This window comes from Gymnodraco acuticeps, unplaced genomic scaffold (genome assembly GCF_902827175.1).
Source record: "Gymnodraco acuticeps unplaced genomic scaffold, fGymAcu1.1, whole genome shotgun sequence".
Classification (NCBI taxonomy): Eukaryota; Metazoa; Chordata; class Actinopteri; order Perciformes; family Bathydraconidae; genus Gymnodraco; species Gymnodraco acuticeps.
The window spans coordinates 6,578-30,047 of NW_022992348.1; the positions used below are offsets into that span (position 1 = coordinate 6,578).

General features: G+C 40.7%; 1 protein-coding gene across 1 annotated transcript; it reads right to left on the bottom strand.

Annotated features, from left to right (window-relative positions):
• Positions 1-299: 299 nt before the first annotated feature.
• LOC117541602 (phospholipid phosphatase-related protein type 5-like) lies at positions 300-19,573 on the bottom strand. The gene is made up of 7 exons (XM_034208817.1): positions 19,555-19,573; positions 16,358-16,563; positions 14,802-14,934; positions 13,329-13,579; positions 13,073-13,249; positions 2,167-2,309; positions 300-897 (listed from the first exon to the last, which is right to left on the bottom strand). The coding sequence occupies exons 2-7, from the start codon at positions 16,559-16,561 to the stop codon at positions 831-833; spliced, it is 975 nt and encodes a 324-aa protein (XP_034064708.1). The 5' UTR covers positions 16,562-16,563; positions 19,555-19,573; the 3' UTR covers positions 300-830.
• Positions 19,574-23,470: the final 3,897 nt, after the last annotated feature.

A 23,470-nucleotide genomic window follows, 5' to 3' on the forward strand; every position in this document is an offset into this window, starting at 1 on the left:
CATCAAACAGGTGTCCCCTCTTCTTCATGTCTCTTCTACATCAACATGTGTCCCCTCTTCTTCATGTCTCTTCTACATCAACATGTGTCCCCTCTTCTTCATGTCTCTTCTACATCAACATGTGTCCCCTCTTCTTCATGTCTCTTCTACATCAACATGTGTCCCCTCTGTGGAAAGAGACTCTGAAGGTTTCAGGAACAAAAATTCTCTCTCTTTTTGATCCATTTCTATAAAAACCTGTCTGAAAATGAGCTGATCAGATTTTGGCCACTTTGTGATGTCATAACGATGTTTTTGGGGGTTGTGTAACCATTAGCCAACCCCTTCGGATTGGGAGAACAATAAAGCATAATATGGGATCCTACACAAAAAACGGTGTATATTATAAGGTATTATTATCATTATTAACTGCTAAAAACATCGATCAGGCTAGCTTTTGCCGTGGGCCTCATTTTGGACGGCCCTGCATTAGACATTGTTTGCAAGTGTATGTTCATTACCTCAGGATAAAGGCGCTACACGGACCATTTACAAATAAAGCTCCAACGTATCAGATATCTTTATATAATTAAAAGGTCAATAAAACATTTGTGATTAACTGCATTTAGTTTTTTACCTTGCCTGCCAAATTTCCCTCTGGGAGAGGAGCTCCCTCTTCCTGTTTTCTAAAACCGAGCAACCAATAAAGCAGATCATCAACTGAACTTGGCAGCACACAATGGGAAATCATATTAAGTTCATATAAAGGTGGTAAACAAGTGATTGTTTAAATTCTGCAATAAGCATCTTAGAGATATTAAGGCCCAAGTGTGACGTAGAATAGGTGACTTTCATCTCCCCTTGTTCAGGAGAGAGGGGGGGTCATAGTCATGTGACTTCTGTGCAGGATCCTGGGCTCTATAGAAGCACAAAAGAAACACATTTAAATAAACATTTAAATTCATAATTTGTGTTTATAAAAAAACAGTTTTTAATCATAAAGCCTGAGGATACACAAACTTTTAATCTGTTAAAAGCAGGGGTGGGGAGACTTCAGGCCCCCGGGCCGTACGGGCCCGCGAGAAACCATTTGGTACGGCCCTCGAGGTAATTTATAAACACAGGAAAAAAAAAGAAAAAAATTAAAGAAATCATCGACCGCAAAATAATTAAACAAGCCGAGTGCCTATTTTTCCTGGCCAGGTCAGGGTCCTGGACACAACACGAGCCAAACCTGTCATCACAGTGGTATTGTCTCGTCTGATAGGGGGTGCAGTTCTGACGGAGAGCACCAGAACGCAGCCTCCGGCCTTCACAAACTGCAGTACTCATAAGGGAGCCGTACACATGCGGCAGTTTTTGCGTGGCTGTGTCTTTAGTTGAAAGCCCAGTGGTGATCTGTTCATCTGTCATACTGATCATACAGTCAATAACTTTGTTGTTATTAGCATCTGGTTAGCTAGCTATGCTAACGAATATAAGAAGCTTTTTCTACAACCAGTGAGGTAAAGGGACATCTTTATATGATCATTATAGTTATCAAAACATAAGAGAATAAAGTAAACACGTATAAAATACGATATGACGGTAAAAAATAAGTTGTTATTAATAAACAAGAATAAAGTTTGAAAGGAGAGTGATTTGTAAAATATCCATAAAGAAAAAGTAAATCTGCTTACAGTTCTGTTTCATATGGATGTTGAGAGATGTATCCATAGATCTCTTCATGATGCTCTCAAAGTGCACCAGATTGATGCTTTTAACTTCAATATTTAAAAAAAAATCTTCCCAGGGGAGCATGCCCCCGGACCCCCCTAGAGGAGGTTAGGTCCCCCCCCCACTGAAATCATGTTCACATGGATAGGAAACTAAATACATTTGCACACATCTTGTGTACATATCTTTCTGTTTGGGTGGTCATGCCACACCGTGCACGTGCATGCATGCGCGAGTCATGGCAAGATATCTGGATTCAGAGGTTGCTCTTTCTTTGCCAGCAGCATGAAGGAAGGCCAAATGAATGGGCTTGTGATTTTAGTATTTTTAAGCATAGGTCAATAATTTGCCTCGGAGGATGTTGAAAAAATTGAAATGGGCCCTCGAGAGGAAAAAGGTTCCCCCCTGGTTTAAAGCCTGGAAAACATTCAGTACAGACATTTAGCTTTTGATATGTATCATGTTAGCTACCTGAGGAACTGTGTATTTGTCACTGACGTCCATGCAGTGATTGGTCTGAGCCTGAGGGCTTCATCAGTGTCAGCTGTGCCTGAATCTGAGAGGCTGTGAGAAACCACACGTCTCTTTTTAAAATACTGAACCACAAACACCACCTAGAAAGAGAGAAGAAAACAGACAGTCATATTAGAAAGTAACATTTCTGCATGATCAAAAAATAATACCAGAATATAGTGACAGAAAACAGAGACATGTTTCTGTGACCCAGGTTTTTTGTTCCCATCACGTACACAAAAGGAAGAATTCAAGTGTATTCATGCAACAGCAGTGTGTGTGTGTCCTGCAGCTGTTTAGTCCATTAGAGCAGTTTTGTGTTAGGAGAGAGGAACACACATGATGTGGCAGTGGCCTGACTCTCTGAACACACATGATGTGCAGTGGCCTGACTCTCTGAACACACATGATGTGCAGTGTGGCCTGACTCTCTGAACACACATGATGTGCAGTGGCCTGACTCTGAAAACAGACTCTAAGATTATTTGGTTCATTTGAAAATGTAACGTTTAACCAATAATGTTACCCAAAGACTTACAATAGATTCATTTTGATGTATTTGGCTGATTCATTGGTTTTTATTGATGGATTATCCCTACAATAATTGAATCTGTAAAATGTTTTCTGGATAGCTTTGATGTACACTTCTAAAGTGTTTACAGTACATGCTGTAGTCTAAAACAGGGGTGTCCAAACTGTTTTCACTGAGGGTCACATACAGAAAAACATACGAAGGCTGGGCCCCCTCACTCGAGGTGAGGTATATTGCCTCATAAAATTAAGTTATAAGTTAGCAAAATCAATCAAACGTAGGTCCATTATTCTTGATAATTGAATATATGATAAAAACCTGCCTACATCACAGCTCTCCATAGGGTTTACTTTAGTGTGTTCGAAGCTCGTTTCCTCAGTAACAGAACCCCAGATTGCAATATGCAAATAAGATGCTGGCCTTTTTTTTTATCAACTGAGATTTGTTAGAAAAAAATGTCAACTTGAATTGACTGAATGTATTTAAACATTTGGCCTCCGGGCCGTAGTTTGGACACCCCCTGGTCTAAAAACATAATAACATTGAAACTCATATAAGGAAGCACACTCCACTGTATTTTCTAAATTATAAACATGACAACTTTTGTAAACATCACTGCCTCACAAATAAAATGTATATATATTGAAACCCGAACCTAACCCGTGAAGCAGAGCAGATCTGTGATAATCAGGACTGACACCACACACTTCATGTTTAGGTGCTGTAAGCTTCTTTGTGACAGGCTTTAGTATTTGAGGCCCTGGGAGTGAAAGCAGGCTGAAGATTCCTCAGATTAAACACACAGGTTTATTCACTACTCAATAATAGAGTGTTGCAGTGATGATTGTTTTTGTAGGCAATCGCAGAAGTTAGCATCGCAACGGCTCCCTCGAAAAAAGTAATAGGACTTTACCATTGGATCTGTGAGAAACACAGGTTTATGGTACGTACACTTTTTGTGCAGAAGGGTAATCTCCACATATTAACACCACTTTCTAATATAGTCCAGCAGCAAGTCCTCAAAAAAGGCTTTAGATTTTGAGATACCCTACCCGAGGTAGAACAAATGACAACAATGATTTTTCTTATCTTTAGGGTCTCCCATTAATGCAATTGATTGTTGTCAAATTTTATTTTGGGGGAAAAAATGTTTTTTGGGTTGTTCTTCAGAACTACCCCAATCCCTGAAAAAGAGCCAAATTAGACCAGGCCGAATGTGGGGAAAGGTGACAAGAAAGCCACCTCTTTTCCTCTTCAGATTTGCTGAGGTATGAACCAGGTGGCTGTCCTACATCACCAAATAGTCAGACTATTATTTAACTAAAATAATACTGAATTATAATCCTGTAGACTTAGCTTTAGTTTAGACGGAAATTGTACTTTTTGGTGATAGGAACATAGGACTCAATCACTTTTCTCTCATTTATCAGAAAAACAGAAATCCCTAAAATATATACCATTACTGAATTGTCTAGGGTGCTATTGAACACTAACCAGTAGGTGCTATTGAACACTAACCAGTAGGTGCTATTGAACACTAACCAGTAGTTGTATGGACATATCTGGTACAGTTCTATTGCAAATGAGATGTCTTTAGACATAGGCCTACCTCTTCTCTGATACAGTCAAACTCCGAATGGGGGAGAAGTGGCACAATAGCCTATAAATTAAGGAATGCTCACTCTGATGGTCATTATATTTGGAGAGGGAAATACCAGGTGGCTGAACTACATCACCAACTAGTCAGAATATATAGTATATAGATACTAGAATATAATGTTAAATGTCAGGTTCCTCAGAAACGTTAGGGGGACACATGTTGACATTCTGCACAGCAGGTGCAGAACTCCGTCCAGGGAAGGCCAACAGAGAGGCACTGGCACTTTCCACTCTCTCCACACTTTGCATCTTGCAATACAAGTGAGTAATGTCTCTCACTTCTGTAGGTGCTGGGGGTTTTGTAAATAGCACTGGTTGAATGGCCCCATCTCTGACAATCCACCGCTTGCCAACAGGACTCCATAACAAGGGTTTGGGTTCGGGCTGTGACACCATATCGCTGTCTGAAACATTGCTCTTTACATGTTGTTGAAAATGCATCTTCTGTTGGCGGCAGATTTTCCGAGGCTGCATCTGTTGTTGATGCAATTATGAACCTCAGTTCATCCAAGTTTGTGCACATCAGTCCAATTTCCTTTTTTCCATATAGCAGAAGCGCAAATTCTCCTGCGACTGGCAAAGACTCTTCCAAGCTGGCAGAGAGTCCAAAATGGGCCAGATCTTTGAGCTCGCTGAGATGGGTCTTGAGTTTGGTGAATGCTGTTGTCTTTCCTATTCTGTACAAACTACTTGTTGTGCCACAGCCAGTGAGTGCATGACATGCTGGTAGACAGTTAGACATGTGGGTTTCCCCGCCCAGCTTCAGGACCATCTCCAACTAAACGGGCCTCTTTGAGAAATTCCAGTCCGGTTTCCGTTCCGCCCACAGCACTGAAACAGCTCTGGTCCAGGGTCACAAACGACCTGCTGATGGCGGCTGAACCTGGTTCCCCATCTCTCCTCATCCTCCTGGATCTGACTGCAGCATTCGACACTGTCGGCCATAACATCCTCCTTCAGCGCCTCCAATACACAGTGGCGGCGCCAGAGTATTTTGTTGGGGTAATCTTATCTATGGTAGGGCTAACCCATACAGTGGTGGGGCACTCACTGGCTGTGGCACAACAAGTATTTTGTACAGAATAGGAAATACATGTTACAGCCGCTGGCTTCCTGGTGCTATTAACTCTGTTGTATGTGTATGCAAATGAGCTGTGAGGTTCCCTCGATGTCATTGGCTGTCCCGCCCTCGTATCCGAAGAGGTGATTGGATCTACGTCCTCCAATCCCTGCCTACATCCGGCACATCTTCCGGGGGGAGGAGTACAAAGGCCGTGGGACTGATATCATTCGGGAGGCTCTGTGAAGTGGGACAGACGCCTCTAGCCTCTTGTTGTACTTACTCGTTTGTTTGATGATTTAGTGACTTCTCTGTGTTAAAGCTATACTGTTTAGCAGCGTGTTGAACTAGTGTTTCTGTGTTTAGTTAGGTACTGTAGTATGATTGTGTAAGCTGTGTTTTTGTACGCCCTTTTCAGTTACATGTACCACGTTTAAAGTGAGGTTTCTGTTTCCCTTTTGTGTACTAATTATTACTCTGTATAATCTGTAAAACTCCCTTTTTGGAGTCCTCCTTTTGTTGTTAACAACCAGCATTTGGGAACTGTGTTTGTGCCAGGCTGCACGCCTTTATTATTTTTGTCATCACTATTTAAATTATAATAAATACGTATAATAATTACCAATTCCACACTGGTGTGTGTTGTTTCTCTCTACCCCTAGAGAGGGGCGTAACACAACAGCATTCACCAAACTCAAGACCCATCTCAGCGAGCTCAAAGATCTGGCCCATTGTGGACTCTGCCAGCTTGGAAGAGTCTTTGCCAGTCGCATGAGAATTTGCGCTTCTGCTATATGGAAAAAAGGAAATTGGACTGATGCACAACTTGGATGAACTGAGGTTCATAATTGCATCAACAACATGATAGAGCCTCGGAAAATCATTTCAACAACATGTAAAGAGCAATGTTTCAGACAGCGATATGGTGTCACAGCCGAACCCAAACCCTTGTTATGGAGTCCTGTTGGCAAGGGGTGGATGGTCAGAGATGGGGCCATTCAACCAGTGCTATTTACAAAACCCCCAGCACCTACAGAAGTGAGAGACATTACTCACTTGTATTGCAAAGATGCAAAGTGTGGAGAGAGTGGAAAGTGCCAGTGCCTCTCTGTTGGCCTTCCCTGGACGGAGTTCTGCACCTGCTGTGCAGAAATGTCAACATGTGTCCCCTAACGTTTCTGAGGAACCTGACATTTAACATTATATTCTAGTATCTATATACTTGACCTCTCACAGAATAATTTGATGATTTGTATACTGTACTTTGAATTAAGGTTCCAGTTTCAATAAAACCTGTACTATTTACACCAGGGGTGCCCAACCTTTTTTGAACCGAGAGCTACTTTTTAAAGTTGCCAGTCTGCCGAGATCTACCAGTCCAAATAGAGAGGCTTAGCCATTACTGACAGCCTACTACCGAGGTAAATACAACACTTCTACTTGTATAAAACTGACCTTTGTATGATTAATACTCCATAAAATACTGCAGATCCTTTATCTTACCTCTTTCTAATCTACACACATACAAAGTATTTAACTGAAGTTACACAACAGTGTTGTTGATACAGAGTTGGAGTTTATTCACACGTCACATACTACAGTGGGTAATGTTTTCAAGAAACATTGAACAGTGCTGCCACATATGACACAGGGACAAAGAAAAGACTCTGAACCCTTTCTTTGCCATTATATAAAAATAGTGTTGCTACAAAAGTATAAATTAGGCTTACTAATAAAACAACTCAGATCTGAAGCTACACAGGAATCTGCTGCCAAAGTGCAATAAAAAAGACAAAATTAATAGAATCAAACTATCTTTTTTTGTTGCATTTTAGTAGAATATAAAAATAAATGCCTTTAAAATAGGATGCAAGCAACACTAGTTTCTTAACCTGAATTGATAATAGACTATAATCAATTTAAACAGAACAGATCTGAATGTTTGAATTCTTATACCATTTTGTACAATAATTATAATGAATAAGTTCAAACAAACTGAAACTTACAGCTGATTAATAACGGTATCTAACTTGAGTTTTTATCATATCAAAAAACCTGTTGAAATGCTTCTGTTATTTTTATTACGCGTCGGCAGCCTCCAGGAATGCTTCTTCACAACTTCGCCGTCTTTGAAAGACTTCATGTGTTTCTCAAGAATGTGACTGACACACTAAGATGCTATGGTAGCAGCCTTGCTCTTGTTGTTGGGCCTGGTGGAAATGGACTGCTGTGCATTTAGCTGTCCTTTCAGGCCCCTCCCCTTTTGGAGCGTAGGGCAGAATTAGGAGGGGATTCCGTCTCGTAGCGTTTGTGCACTGTTTTGAAATGCCGCTCCTAAATGACCCTTCTTCGATAAAGCCACGCTCGCATTGAAGATGAGACAGATGGACTTTGAATTGGAATAGATACAAAAATAATCATCCTCCCACCTCGGAGTGAAAATTATATATGTTTTGCTTCTGCCATAATTGCAGTCTTGTGTGTGTGCGGACTGTTCCACTCCTGGTGTTGACGTGATGTGTCGGTTGCGAACGAGCCGGCTCAAAAGAGCCGGCTCTTTAAGTGAACGACGGGAGCCGGCTCGCGCCCGCTGAACGAGCCGTTTTTTTTTTGTTAAGTAATACCAGCCAGATTGATATGATGATCTCCGACGCCACAGCTGCTCCGTGCATGCATGCAGTGACATGGATTAGAGACGGTTTGGATGCTGCTGTACTGAGCATTGCAATATATTTATTTTCACTATGTTATTTATTTATGATTATCCTTAGGCTAAGCAAAGATTTGATGTCAGCTGTTGCTGACTTTTTTCTACAGTCAATAGTTACTGAAATAGAGCCCTGCTGTTTTGACAGGGCCTTTTCTTTAAATATAATTTTAAAATGTCGATACAGTAGCCCCTTTTTTTAAAATGTCTATGCTTAAGTTTTTATAGGTGTTGCTATCTGCTTTGTGTAGCAGTTATGTTATAAGACATTAACGATAAAACAGAATATTGTTGTTCTATTTTTAGACACATCTCGCGATCGACTGGGAATCTCCGCGAGATCGACCGGTCGATCGCGATCGACTGGTTGGGCACCTCTGATTTACACCTATGTTTCAGAGGCTTGAAATTCAGAACTGATACACGTGATTGTATTGGGTTACTCATATTCTGACTATTTGGTGACGTAGTTCAGCCACCTGGTATTTCCCTCTCCAAATATAATGACCATCAGAGTGAGCATTCTTAACTTATAGGCTATTGTGCCACTTCTCCCCCATTCGGAGTTTGACTGTATCAGAGAAGAGGTAGGCCTATGTCTAAAGACATCTCATTTGCAATAGAACTGTACCAGATATTTCCATACAACTACTGGTTAGTGTTCAATAGCACCTACTGGTTAGTGTTCAATAGCACCTACTGGTTAGTGTTCAATAGCACCCTAGACAATTCAGTAATGGTATATTTTTTAGGGATTTCTGTTTTTCTGATAAATGAAAGAAATGTTCTTATCACCAAAAAGTACAATTTCCGTCTAAACTAAAGCTAAGTCTACAGGACTATAATTCAGTATTTCTTTAGTTAAATAATTGTCTGACTATTTGGTGATGTAGGACAGCCACCTGGTTCATACCTCAGCAAATCTGAAGAGGAAAAGAGTGATCATTCTCAAGTTATGAGCTTTCTTGTCACCTTTCCCATTCGGCCTGGTCTAATTTGGCTCTTTTTCAGGGATTGGGGTAGTTCTAAAGAACAACCAAAAAAAAACATTTTTTCCCCCAAAATAAAATGTGACAACAATCAATTTCATTAATGGGAGACCCTAAAGATAAGAAAAATCATTGTTGTCATTTGTTCTACCTCGGGTAGGGGTATCTCAAAATCTGAGGGCCCTTCCTGCTAGACTAAAAGGAGTAAATGCAATAGACACAAGTAAAAGCTAACGTTAGGCTATTACAAAAATTACATCACGATCACGTGACCTCACATCACCACCGCTAAGCTAAAGGCGGCTAAAGTTTGGCGTAATGATATTTAGTCGTCTAACTTAGTATCTTTTTAAGACAAATAGAAGTGTCAGACATTCACCAGTGTGATATTTACTGAGGTATTTTATGCCGTAGGACAAAACGTGAAAATGTCAATCACAAAAAACGATGGACTTTAAGACAAAGGAACCGGAAGTGGTAAAAATCTGACTAATTTCAGAGCTTTAGGTCTCATTTCTGGACAACGTGTCTCACCCCCTGCATGCCACGCTGGTTTCCTACCGGAGCACTTTCAGCCACAGACTGAGATCACTGATAACCACCACACAGCGCCACAGGAGGTCTTTCCTCCCAGTGGCAATCAACTCTTTAACTCTTCACCCCTAAGTAAAGGGAACTGAGAACTTCCACACCAACACCATGTGCAATATACATATCAATATAATTAACATCATTGCAATACACTCGCTGCTATATATATGTAACTATGTGCAATATTATTATATTATTATTATTAATAATGCTATGATAACGTGCAATTACGTAACTGCCACTACGTTTTATTTTTTGCACTACTAACTACTAAATACTGCTAATAATTGCATTGATTGTGTGACCATCTATGTTTCTATGTTTCTATGTTTCATGTTGTCTGTAGATGGTTAATTGCTCTTTTTGCTGCACTTTTAGGCCCTTTCTCATTTCATCAAATCCCCTCCTCGACTCCTCGACTCCTCGGTCCTCCGGTAGTGACCCGGAAATGAATTTCAGCGCGCCATGTTGAAGGACATCTCATTTCTCTAAATGCACACCGAGGACCGAGCATCGAGTGTCGAAGAGGCTCTCTGGAGGAGCTATGATCGAGGATACACTGATGGTCCTCCACGGATGCATTTCCGGGAACAGAGATGTTTCAAAGAGGCGTGACGCACGGCCGGACTGATCTCAGCCAATGACAGCTCTGCATGCATCCCCTGGATATTATTTTATTAACTGCTCTCATCGTGACGCGATGTTTCCAGAGAGAACAGCTGTGAGGTCCGTGCAGAAAGCAGAGCAGTGTGTATAATATATATCACTCAGTATAACAGGCCTACTCTCTTTATTTGCTGTAGTTTAGTAGATATCTACAAACAAAGAGTCGATATTTTTCTAAGACCATTGCTTCACATAATAAAATACACAATGGCTGTTAGGCTGTTTTAGGAACTGTATGTGCGTGGTGTGTGGTGTAGGGTGTGTGTGGTACAGTGTGTAGGTGTGTGTGTGGTACAGTGTGTAGGTGTGTGTGTGGCACAGTGTAGGTGTGTGTGTGGTACAGTGTGTAGGTGTGTGTGTGGTACAGTGTAGGTGTGTGTGTGGTACAGTGTAGGTGTGTGTGTGGTACAGTGTGTAGGTGTGTGTGTGGTTACAGTGTAGGTGTGTGTGGTACAGTGTAGGTGTGTGTGTGGTACAGTGTAGGGCCGGACTGGGACAATAAGTCAGGCCGGGAATTATACACCCAGTCAGGCCACTACCAGTTTTTTGTGCCATTTTGCTGGATTTATTTGTCAATATTTACAGCGTTGCTGCCCATAGTGATAGCCCTCTAAATCTACTACCCAAAAATAAACATATGGACATGGGTTACTATTTTAAAAATGTGCAAATCTATTTAGGAACCTATGTGAACATATTTTAAGTGGGGATGGACCTCAAATCCTATAGGGGGGTCCGGGGGCATGCTCCCCGGTAAGATTATTTTTTTAAATGTTGGACTTAAATGCATCAATCTGGTGCACTTTGAGGGGGAAATAAAGAGACTACACCTACATGAAACAGAACTGTATACATTTAAATAATCATAAAATCATAAAAACATGGCCATAACCAATAACATACCATATCCAATATGAAAAAACATTGAAACTTGTTTATTTATTTGTTTTTGGTTCATTTATAGTTGTGAGTGTGTCTGTGCTCCTGAACCAGCCTCTCCTGTCTCCCTCCTCTCCCCCCTGCTCCTCTTTGAGGCAGCAGCAAAGACTAGTTTTTAGCTCTCAACAAGTTTTAATAGTTTATCTTACCTTTTTTCACCTAGTTAACGTTTTTTTAAATTATTATTCATGCATATTTTGCTAATCACTCCCCCCTCAAATGGAAATATGTGTTTACATAAATGGTGACCAAACCGTTTGAGACCCACTGAGATAACTTAGACAAAATTAACTATCTAAACACTCAGAGAGTCCTTTTACCTCACCTGAGCTGAGGTTATCAGTCTCTCAGTCTGACTGGAGAGGACTCTCCTCCACCTTGTTGTTGAAAAAGCTCCTTATATCCGTTAGTGCAGCTAGCTAGCACCAGATGCTAACACAACAATACACGTAACCGGTGCGTGCGCTTTATCTCACTCGCTCGCGCCACACATACACTAACACACACCCTCCCGAGCTTGAATGACACACAGAGACCAATCGAGGACATTAGTATGATCTGTATGAAAGTGGCCATGTCGGCAGGCCACATCATGTAGACAGCCAGTCACCCTCTGTGAGGCAGAGTCAGACCCACATTTGCGCAGCGTTGCGTTCACAATACATACATACAAAAAAAAAAATCCTTAGGCCAGCAGGCCACTTAACAGGCCAGGCCATCGGGAAACCTCCCGGTCCTCCCGATGGCCTGTCCGGGCCTGGTACAGTGTGTGCGTAGATGCAGCGGACAGACAGGTCTCAGTTGGTTTGGTGTCCTCTGCTTACTTTTAATACTTGTAAATACAACTTTTGGCCCGTAATTTTATTTTCCCCATTGTAGCGACCAGAGAGGGGGGGGGATATATCCAGTGTTACGTTATTATGAGAGCGCTCTGTTTGATTCTGAAATTGTATATATTCATATAAATATATACATATATATATATATATGTGTGTGTGTGTGTGTGTGTGTGTGTGTCCGCATCTGTAGCCTGTTATTGTCTCATTATACCGCACTGTGAATGAATCAAAGTAAATATAGAAGTGGTCATGAACACATCTGTCCATCAGACAGAGGGCTGCTGTGCCTCCTGTCATCATTAATGGACGTCTCTTTAAAATGACCGCTCAGAGGAGAGGAGTTCTCATTTCTCTAACCGCCTGCTGCTTCCCCTCCTCTCTCCTCGGTTCCCCTCCTCTCTCCTCGGTTCATTGGGAGTCGAGGAGGGGAGTTAGAGAAATGAGAAAGGGCCTTAGTGTACAGTTTTGCTGTTGTGCTGCTTGTGAAACCTGATGTACTTATATGATTCTGTTTTCTTCAAGGTTGTGTCTTCCTGGTCGAATGTACTTATTGTAAGTCGCTTTGGATAAAAGCGTCAGCTAAATGCAATGTAATGTAATGTAATGATTATTGTATTTTGTTACTCTGGCACAACAATTTCCTTCGGATAAATAGTCTTATCTTATTTCCTACAGATTATAAGAACGAAGTGTCTTATCTTTGCAGACAGATCTATAACTTAAAACACAAGTGTGGTGTTAGTAAAAAGTTAGACAAAACACAGTTTGTTAGATTGATCACAAAGGGGAATTGTAATGGCATTGAAGCAGGAAAAGTGTGAGTGTCATTAGATGTATGGACACGTATAAAAACATATATAAATAAGATGAATGATAACAGACCAGAAAGACAGCGATAGCGCCTCCGATGGCTTGTCCTGCGATGACATCACTCCAGTGGTTTCGGTACTCGGCCATTCTGTTGATGCCTGTGAGCATAGCCGCACTGACCAATGAGAGGCTGAGGAGGGGGCCCGTCAGGCGACCTCCACTGGATCCCACACAGGATATGACGTACATCTGGAAAGGACGAGTATTTTACTGTATGACACGGTTCAATGATGTACTGTAAGGGTAGATACACTGCTGGTCCACTCACTGCCAGATACACAGCTGTATACACACTCAGGGCAGCCTCTTTGGAGGGGAACGTCTTCCTGGCTCTCATGATGTCATCAGCATCACCAGTACAAGCATCTGATTGGCTGACAAAGTTAGCCGTGTCCAGGCAGCCGAGGGCAGTGTAATTGGGCAGGCAAACAGACAGGAAGTAAGGAGCCAGACTTCCTGTGACCAGCTGACCTGCGCTGACAAAGATGTCTGTTGTAAATAGACCGAAGATATACACACCTGCAGAAAAACACACAAAGATGAGATGAAATAAATGACTCACATCCACACATTGGTGATATTATTCTGTATTTAAATCCTTTACTTAAAGATGCGCACAAATAATGAAGCAGCTAATGATGCTGTCAACAGAAACAGAGCTAACAGTGTTAATCCAGGCCATAACAGCTAAAAGCAACATTTTATTACATTTAAAAAAAAGTATTTTTGAGGTTTGGTTGAGGTGGAGCTTAATTGCATTATTTTATATAATGTTGCATAGTTTACTCTAAACCAATGCATGATGTTTAATAAGATCATATGTTCTATGTAAAGTCTTCATTTGTAAAGTAACTATTATAACTTTCGAAAATAATCTATTGAAGTGAAATGTATTCCATTTCCCTCCCATTTACTTGAAATTAAAGTGAAGTATCACATTTCCTCAATTTCTATACAAGTTGATGTGCTAAGTTACTTTGAACCAATGCATCAACAAAGGTATTAGTCTAAATTAGCATTAAAGGTAGCATGGTCTTTATTATCTCAAATAGTGTATGCATGTATGTTAGCATGACACCTACAGTACTGTCGCACACACATCTATGTATGAAGGAATTATGCTAGCTAAGAAAGTAGCACTACCAACATCGCTGACACAAACGGATGCTAGCCGTTATGCTAATCAAAATGTTGCTTGTTTGGTTCCGCAGCCCAAAGGTACCATCATTTAATCAAACATTTGTCTTCAAAACGTGTCAAAACAATCTTGTGAGGCACATTTAAAAATACTTCAGCAATTTAATTTTAAATACCAAATTGTTAATGTGAAATTAATGGTCGATGTATTCCCCCAAGATTCTAAAAATATTATAAGTGTTGACTTTTTAGCAAACAAATGTCTGATTGCAAATCATGTCATTGTATCAAGACAATACACCTTGTTAAATATCTTGTTATAAAGACAAGTCTATAGTCAAAGCACTTTCTCTATTGCACAGAAACCATATTAAACATCAAGTCACAGCGACATCATAATAGCATGTTACAACTAGAAAGTGACCAAGCACCTACTTATAAAGTAATACTGTCTACGATCTTCCTACATCAGTATCACCACTGACTGATGACTAACCCTAACGCTGATTCAATGGTTTTCAGTATAATTGAACCACAATTAAATATGAGATTATGTAATAGAGATTAACAGCTCAAAGTGGGTTTAATTTAGTAATTATATTACCAAGGAAACGGAAGGTCCTGCGCACCATAGGGTTCACGTAGCAACAGTCTCCCATGACAACAACCGTGTCCTGGTCGTACAGGTTGTCTGAGTTGTAGTGAAGGAGGAAGATAACAAGCTCCACACCTGAAATCTGAGGAACACACAGAAAAATACTTTGGGATGGAAATACTTAGTAATACTTGGAATTAAATAACCAAAACTGGCACACACATACACTCACCTGCATTTAAAACCATGCAGAAACATGTCGTCTTCTAAATTCATTATAGCTAATTATTACTTCCCTCACAATAATGAACACGTGGGCCACTTTGAGGTGGGGTTAAAGTTAAAGGAACACCACTGCGCATTGATGCAGAAGATCTGGGACATTTTAAACCCAGCGGTCAATTGTTGGCTTCATGCTCTGAGCACTTGCCTCTCCACCATGCTGAATGCGATTCTCTATACGGAGCCAGCACTATAAAAGCTACTATAAAGTCTGTCCTTGAATGGGTAATAAAGTCACACCACTGGTCTGTTACATGTTGGAGTTCCTATTTGAAGGCCCGAAAGCGTTTCCTCTGTTTACCGTCCCTCCCACTAGAATAAACGATAAAACCCCAAAGGAAAATATTCGACAATCACGCATAATACACATGCATATTACTCTACCTGCCAAGCTTATCATCCCCCAAGAAAAAAGGTCTACTCAGATATTCTCCTTGGACGAAAAGCAGATTCTCAACACAGGCATTTAACTGAGGTGATAAGTGCATAATATCTAGTGAGGGTCATGCATAGGTGCATTTAGGATATGGGTGTGCTAAAGTAGATCTACAAAAAATGTAGTTATTACTCTTATAGACTTAAATGGTAATTTCTTAAAAAGTGAACAGGAACTAATATTAAACTGCAGAGGGTTCCAGCTTTATTTGAAGCCGGCAAATGGTAGTGACAGGCCTTAAAGGTGGGGTAGGTAATTTTGGAGAAACCAGCTCCAGTGCGCTAGAATTTGAAAATACACAGCCGGAAGAAATCTGCCACTTCCTCACAGAGTCCCTCCTCCAACACACGTGCACATGACCAATGAGGGCACGAGATAAGTTTGTGCACAGATGGAAGGCTGACAGGCAGGTAGGCCATCCAGTTACTTTAGCCGGGCCGGCTCAGATGATTGGTCGTGCTTTTTACAGCGCCACGGCTTCCACAGATTACATTTATTCATATATTTGTTGTCAAAGCACTTCAGATATTCATTGCTATCGGGATGTTAAGAGCATTCCATGGAGTATAACAAAGTGTATCTCGAGCCGGTTTCTCAAACTTACCTACCCCACCTTTAACATTTAATGAATTATGTTTGATAAGCCAATTTGGTCGTATTTTAGTCTGAAACTATCTTCTGTTAGCGCTTTTAAAAATTAAATTAGGGCATTATGCTGTTAAAGAGGACGTAATATTATTTGTTGGGTTCTATATAGTAGGTTTTGGTGCAGTTAAATGGTCTGCAAAGGATAAATAAATCCCTGTGTTCCCTCCAGAGGGAGTTTCTCTTAAACTCAGTTACTCACCAGTACCACAGGCAGCCCCCCCACCACAGAGAACAGTATGACGGGCTGCAGGCGGCCGTCCTGTTCGGGGCCGGGGTCTGGTTTGGTGAGGCTGGGGTCTCTGCAGATGAAGCCCTGCAGGGCGGGCCTGAAGGTGTCCGTGAACTCAAAGTAGTATGCCAGCATGGCAGCAACGGCCAGGATCACCACCTGGAAGTACATCATGGCCCCTCCAACAGTCCTGCTACCACGGCAATAAGGGATTTAGATCCTGGATACTGTCGCCACGGTGATGTAGAATCCAATTTATAACTTCCAATTACTGCTGTGTTTTCAAATCCAATTTTGACAACTTTTTGTTTGCTTCACGAAGTCTTGAAGCATATTCCAGTTTTCAAATATAACTGATGATGATGATGATGGTTATTTGCTATTCCAAGTCAGACAACGTTGCTCTTCTTGATCTTCTTTCTGTATGAGGGTATTCTTGTCCTACCGCTCCGTGGACTCTCTGAATCCTCTGAGTGCAGAGCAGCAGAATTCCTTCTGTCTCACTGAACACTCTCTAAAGAGCAGCCTGCAGTCTGTTGAACACTCAGCAGGGCTGGGCAAGATGGGGATTAGAGAAAGTGCAGAGCAGTCTGACAGTAGAGCGTTGAAACATGCTATATCTGAAACACTGTATTCAATTAAAGCAAACAGTTGCCTATTTATTGACAAATCCAGCAGAAACAGAACTATATATATATATATATATATATATATTATCATTCATCAGGAGTCTTTGTGTTTTTGTCCACATGGTTATGTGAGTATTTTCTCTTTTACCTCTGGTTTGGTCTCCACCAACTCCTGAGAGGATTATCTTCAACGGCTAAATGTTCCACTTCAGCTGTATTCTCTCACTGTGTCAATACAAGACAAACAGTTGTACCTCATTCACACCAACGCAACCAAGCTCCGTGATAGAGCTTTTCAGGTTCAGAACCGGTTCTTCGGTTTAGCTCCGGCTCTTTTCACACTGCCCAGAGTCCGACTGGTGCTGCGTCATTGTTTGCGTCATAACGTAACTGTTTGCGTGCCTGCTTCATAAAGCCAAACCGCGCGGAAACCCCTCACAGCTCACACCGACAACAACAACAATGGCCGATTGTGTTGAAGTGCTACTTGTTTTGGTTTTGCTCTGTCTAAACAAAATGGAAGAAATGGGACGACTTTAATACCAACTTTACAGTCGTTACACGCTACATTCAAAACTGCTTTACAATCGTAATCATCAACTTCAACGATGATTCCGATTCCCCCTGCCCACGCTTCGACGTAAGCGTATGCGGTGCTTTTGCTCTATCCCAGTGTTTCTCAAACTTTTTCATACCAAGGACCACTTAACCAATACAAAAACACTCGCGGACCACCTAACTCCACAAATATCCAAAAACACATCATTTTTTACAAATCGCCTGAAAATGGTACAAACAAGTGGCAACATGTGTGATGAAGGTGTTTATCTGGGCTATATCATGCAATCGAAAGTTAAACTTAAGCTCGCTCCAGTGCGGAAAACTTAAATGTATTTATTTATTTAAAATGTGAAATGTTACCAATATACTCACGGACCACTAGGGGGCGCTCACGGACCACCAGTGGTCCGCGGACCACACTTTGAGAAGCGTCTACCGGACAATTTTCTGGTGCTTGAAACGAACCGGATTCCGGAGCTAGAGGCTGCTCCGCTGCAGTGTGAACAGGAAAACCCGGTGCTTTTCAAGCTCCAGCTCCGAACCGGCCCTGAAACACCGTTGGTGTGAATGAGGTAATGGAGGGGTAAATGGGTTTCTATCAGAGGTTCGAACCCCAGCCCCTGCAGTCAATCTGTTGGCAAGATACTGCATTTACTAATGTACAGTACTAAAGTACAATTTTGAGGTAATTGTACTTTGCTTGAATATTTAAATGTTATGCTACTGTGTTGGTGTGGTGCTCGTATAAAATGCTCGGTTTGCTGACAACGCCACCTGGGGGAGTTTCGCCCCCAGGAAATTACTAAAAAACTAAAGTTATCCAATTTAATAAAAGGCAATCAGGTTCGTTTGAACACCACAGGCAGAGACAGTGTAAAGGATATTACCACAATGGTTATTTTATTTATACATAATTACATTTCTAATAATAAACAATATCATTTTCAAAAGGTTCTCCAGGGAGGAGGGAGAAGGACAGTGCTGGGGCTTACCAAGGCGGCAATTAACAAAATGGGGAGGAAGGGGTCAAATCAAAATCACCCGTGACACTGCACCACCAAGAACACCACCACCAGGGATTGGGTTTGCCGCCTCGAGCCCACAGCACCTGTCCGGCACAAGAGAGACAGTTAAAAATCAGCAAGATTATAAAACTCGGTTGGAGAAAGATAAACAAAAGGAAAACAACTAAAATAAACCAAATCTAAATAAACGTAAACAACAAAAATGAGTAAACTAATTAAACCAAACGTTAACAAAAGAAAATAAACAAAATCACACAATTAACAAAATACTATAAATGTACTCAAAACATTAGATGCACAAAACAAACAGATAATCAAAATGAATCAACTAAAACAATAAGTGTCCTTGCTATTCCGCGACCTCAAAACGGCCCTGGTGACAGTCCAACACGGAGTAGTAGTCAGGGCCTGTCAATTCTATGACGCCACAGCTCAATGCGAAAGCTCACCGAGCCAAAACAGCAGGAAGGGGGGGGAATGATGACCAGAGGTGGGGAGCGTGGTTACGGCGTCCCAACTTTTACAGCTAGGCACTGCCACAGAGCCCACCAGGAAGGGAGAATGTTTACGGCACCCCTGGAAAGAGGTTTAAAATGACTTGTGAATACTTAAGTTTATTGAATGAAAAGTGATCTATCTCATACACAGTGGCGGCGGGTCATTAGGGGCAGGTGGGGCACAGCCCCACCTAGTGTCAGAAGAAAGTATTACAAATAATGATTACAAAAAAATACTAAAAAATAAATAAAAAAATATATTTTAAGGTCATGTTTAATAATCTGATTCGTCTGTACATTTCTGTTTTAGTCTGTGTTCTTCTAATTAGTGTCTAGAGTGCCGTTTTGAGCTGTTTAGAGCCATGTGGGACAAAACCCGATCCTGCCCCTCCCTCTCACTGTCTAAGTGAACGGTGATTGTAAAAACTACACTGCGCATGCTCAGAGTATTTTTCTATTTAATGTGTGTGGCAAAAAAATAATGACCGTAGGGGCATAGTGCTCCCATCCCCACCATACGTCATCTCACATAATTCAGAATTGATTGGCTGTAAGTACTCACGTGTGCAGTGCTGCGAAACGTCACGTGTAGTTTGAAGAGGAGACGAGAGAGCAGCATATAGCTAACATCACCAGCGATTAAAAGAAGTAAAAAACGGAAAGAAAATGAATGAAGTTGACCATTTACTGGAGCACACATTTGAGACACTTAGTCTCGGAGAGAAACTGGAGCCCACCATCCACCGGAGCCCACCATCCACCGGATTTCCAAATGGTCCAGACTGCGGGCAAAGTTAAACGTGGGTTTAACGCTGAGTGGTTTGCTAAAAAGAAATGGCTAACGGCGAGCATCCAGAAGAATTCCCTCTTTTGCTTTCCTTGCCTGCTTTTTGGTGAAGATCAAGGTACTTGGTCGAGGACAGGTTACAAGGACTTAAAGCATCTTTCGGAGAGGACAATGAAGCATGAGAGCAGCAACAGTCATTTGGAAAATGCCGTAAAATTGGGATTACTTGGAAGGGTGAATGTTGCAGCTCAGATTGACAGCGCCTACAGACGCGGCATTGATTCTCATAATAGGAAGGTGGAAGAAAACAGGTACGTGCTTGGTCGGATCATCACCTGTATTAAACTGTGTGGGAAATGTGAGACAGCACTGCGGGGCCACAACGAGTTGGCGGACTCTCTGAATCCAGGGATATTCAGGTCAATTTTCGAGACAATGTGTGAGGGCGATTCCAGGCTTCAACGGCACTACGAAGCTCAGCTTGTTTTCAAAGGGACATCAAGCACCATACAGAATGAACTCTTGGACTGCATGTATGATGTGTACAGGGAGGAAATAGCCAAGCAAGTGGACAACACATCATTTGTTGCCGTTCAGGCCGACGAGACAACCGATGTCTCCTGTAAATCGCAAATGGTGATTGTGCTGCGATACATTATGCCTGACCTCACAGTTACAGAGCGTTTTTTGGAGTTTGTGGAAGTAAAGGACACAACTGGTGTAGGTCTCTCTAACAGCATCAAGGCTGTTCTGGAACCCCTGAAGCTGAAAGAAAAGCTAATCGCTCAGACCTATGACGGGGCGGCCGTCATGAGCGGTAACGTGCGCGGGGTACAGACGGTGATGAAGGAGACGTACCCAAACGCTCAGTTTGTTCACTGCTCCGCCCACCAACTGAACCTGACCCTGCAGCAACTGTGTTCAGCAAGGATGAGCATCCTGAAGGGGTTTTTTGCAGATCTAACTGCTTTTTCCACTTTTTTCTCCGGTGCTCCAAAACGTGTTGCAGCTCTTGCAGAGGCAACACAGAGACGCATCCCACGGCCACCGGCTGTGAGATGGAACTTTAAAAGCAGAACTGTGAACGCGGTTTGGGCAACCCTGTCTCCTAAAAATTACGTTCCCACAGAACTAAACTGCATTCTCAATTACGTTAAGCTAGAAACGTATTTTCTCCCACGTTACGTTCGTTATGAACGTATCTTAAATACGTTTATTTTCTACATATCTTTGCCATTTATTGCCTTGCTTATAATAATGATAATAGTCATTTATAAATATCATTTTAGAGCACACATTTTAAATCGAGAATCGGGCTCGATATATGGTTAAATTAAAATCAGTAGGCGAGGCTGTAATTTCGCCAGCTGTTACTCTCATGAGCGAGGCAGAAAATAATAGTTTTAACTTGACAAAAAGCTGCTGTGTCGTTTATTGCACCTCAAAGATTAAAACAAATCCAGAGTTACTTGTTTCTGTACTTCCTCTAAGAAGAAAGGACAGTAAAAGAACAGCTCTGTGGCTTCAGGCTTGATCGCCGTTCAAATGACAGCGTTGGTTTCCCCAAAAGTGGGCGGGGCTGTAAAGTGACGTTTTACTATCATCTATTATTCAAAACCATTCTATTTATTCTAACGTAAATTACATGCCAGTGTTTTATCTTTTTATTTATTTGTTTTTATTTTAAATCGTATAATGTCGGACTTTTTTCCCGTCTGTGAGGAAAATAAATGGGGTTTAGAGCCTCAAAATACTGAAATCTGTATTTTTTAAAATCTTTTCCTTCTAATTTGTTATTATTTTCTAAATAACACACTGTTATTTACTCAACCATAACACACAATTATCCTTGTTTTTATTTATTCGTTTAATTCTATAATCTTGGGCTTTTTAGCCGTAAATAAAGTCACCGGAAACAGGCGGGACATTTCGAGCGATACACACCACAAACCCACCGAACTGATTACCCAAGATCCTCAGCTTGAAGCTCGTTGATTGGATGTTTTAGCCGCAATAAACGCTGGGATATGGTGTTAATAAGTTGTGATATCCGAAAACGAAAAATAAAATAATACCTAATTCAGAGTGTTCTTGCTTTTCTCTTTGGAAGTCATCACATAACGGCATTGTAATACACGGTTCGGCTGCATTAAATATTATACATCTGCCGTAGTTCTTTATTTATAGAGCCCTGATGAGAAGACTTCTAGACAAACATGAGGAACTGCCGCCAAAACTGAATACTTGATGTGGATCATAAATATATCAACAATTAAACAACATCTTCAATTTCTTTTCACAAAATACGTCTCCTTGCAGTATCAATAGTAATTCGGCTGACTTTTATATTTGATCCAATTGGTAGATAGGCTGTATTTACACCATAAAGGTGCACAGCTGATAGAAAAGGACTTGTAGTTTTTAAAGATATTACTGATTTTCTTTGAATATAAGAATGTAAATACTGAGTTGAGAGAATAGTCAGGGGATTTGGGTGATGGGAGACACATCTATGGATTCAGAATTTCAATAGCGTACCATTAAATGACGGATATACCTTTCTGTCTGTGATGTTTTACAAATCAGATATTAATGTGTAGAAGTAAAACATGTGAAATAATATAGCAATATCCTGTAAAATTATGTAAAAACATGAATAAAACTACACATCTTCAGATGTTATACATACATAAGTGTTCTACACTAATAATACAAAGTTATTATTAGTATGCTGTGTGTACCTTGTGTGCACCGCCTAGTGGTTAAAGCACGTTATTGAATAATTTTTGTTGAATAATGTTATTTGATGAAAACAATATTAAGAGTACATACTTTCATAGGGGGAAAGTAGAAGGTCAATGATAGAAATATAGAATATAAAAAGTCAAGAAGATACTATAAGTGATCTCTACAATAAAACAGTTTAGTGCCGGATGTACAAAGATATTAATAGGAGGATGTGTAAAACAGAAAAACGAATTAACCTTTATTAACACATTAAAGAATACTTTAGGTTAAGGTCTTATTTTAAACAAGAAAAAAGCTTTGGGGGTATCTATTTACCGATGAATATTAAGCCTGACAAAGTACTTAACGTCTAATATATTGCTTTCCTGCAATGTTAACTATGTTGAAGCACTTCTTTTAACTGATATTATACACATTAATTATACTCTTATGTATGTAGGTAGAATAAGAAATGTGCAGAATATGACAGTTTAATGGTGGAGGTACACACATATTGATATATGTCTTGTAATGCGCTGTTGAGGAACCTGCGACCCAAGTTGTGTATATGATCAAGAAACCTTAGAAAATCTTGAAATCTTGAAAGGGATGTGCAAAATAGCCATTATACAGTTTTTAATTAACTATTAGTAGAGAATAACGAGTAATGAATATACTTTATAGAGATCTGCAGATAAATGTTTCGTCTTCTCAAGCACCACCTATCAAATATCTCTCCTGATTGTTGGCACTTGACAATCACCTTCCCTGAATTTTACTCAGGTGTAACTAAAGTCTGCTTTAAGGGTTGTTTATATTTCACATCATTAATCAGAATCTGCAAAGTAACTAAACTA

Excerpts from the sequence above, each read along its gene's own strand:
- LOC117541602 (XM_034208817.1), bottom strand. The coding sequence starts at position 16,561 with ATGATGTACTTCCAGGTGGTGATCCTGGCCGTTGCTGCCATGCTGGCA. Across the intron at positions 13,580-14,801 it reads CAGGACCTTCCGTTTCCTTG|GTGTGTATATCTTCGGTCTA; the intron begins GTAATATAATTA and ends GTTTTTCTGCAG. Across the intron at positions 898-2,166 it reads ACAAATACACAGTTCCTCAG|AGCCCAGGATCCTGCACAGA; the intron begins GTAGCTAACATG and ends GTGCTTCTATAG.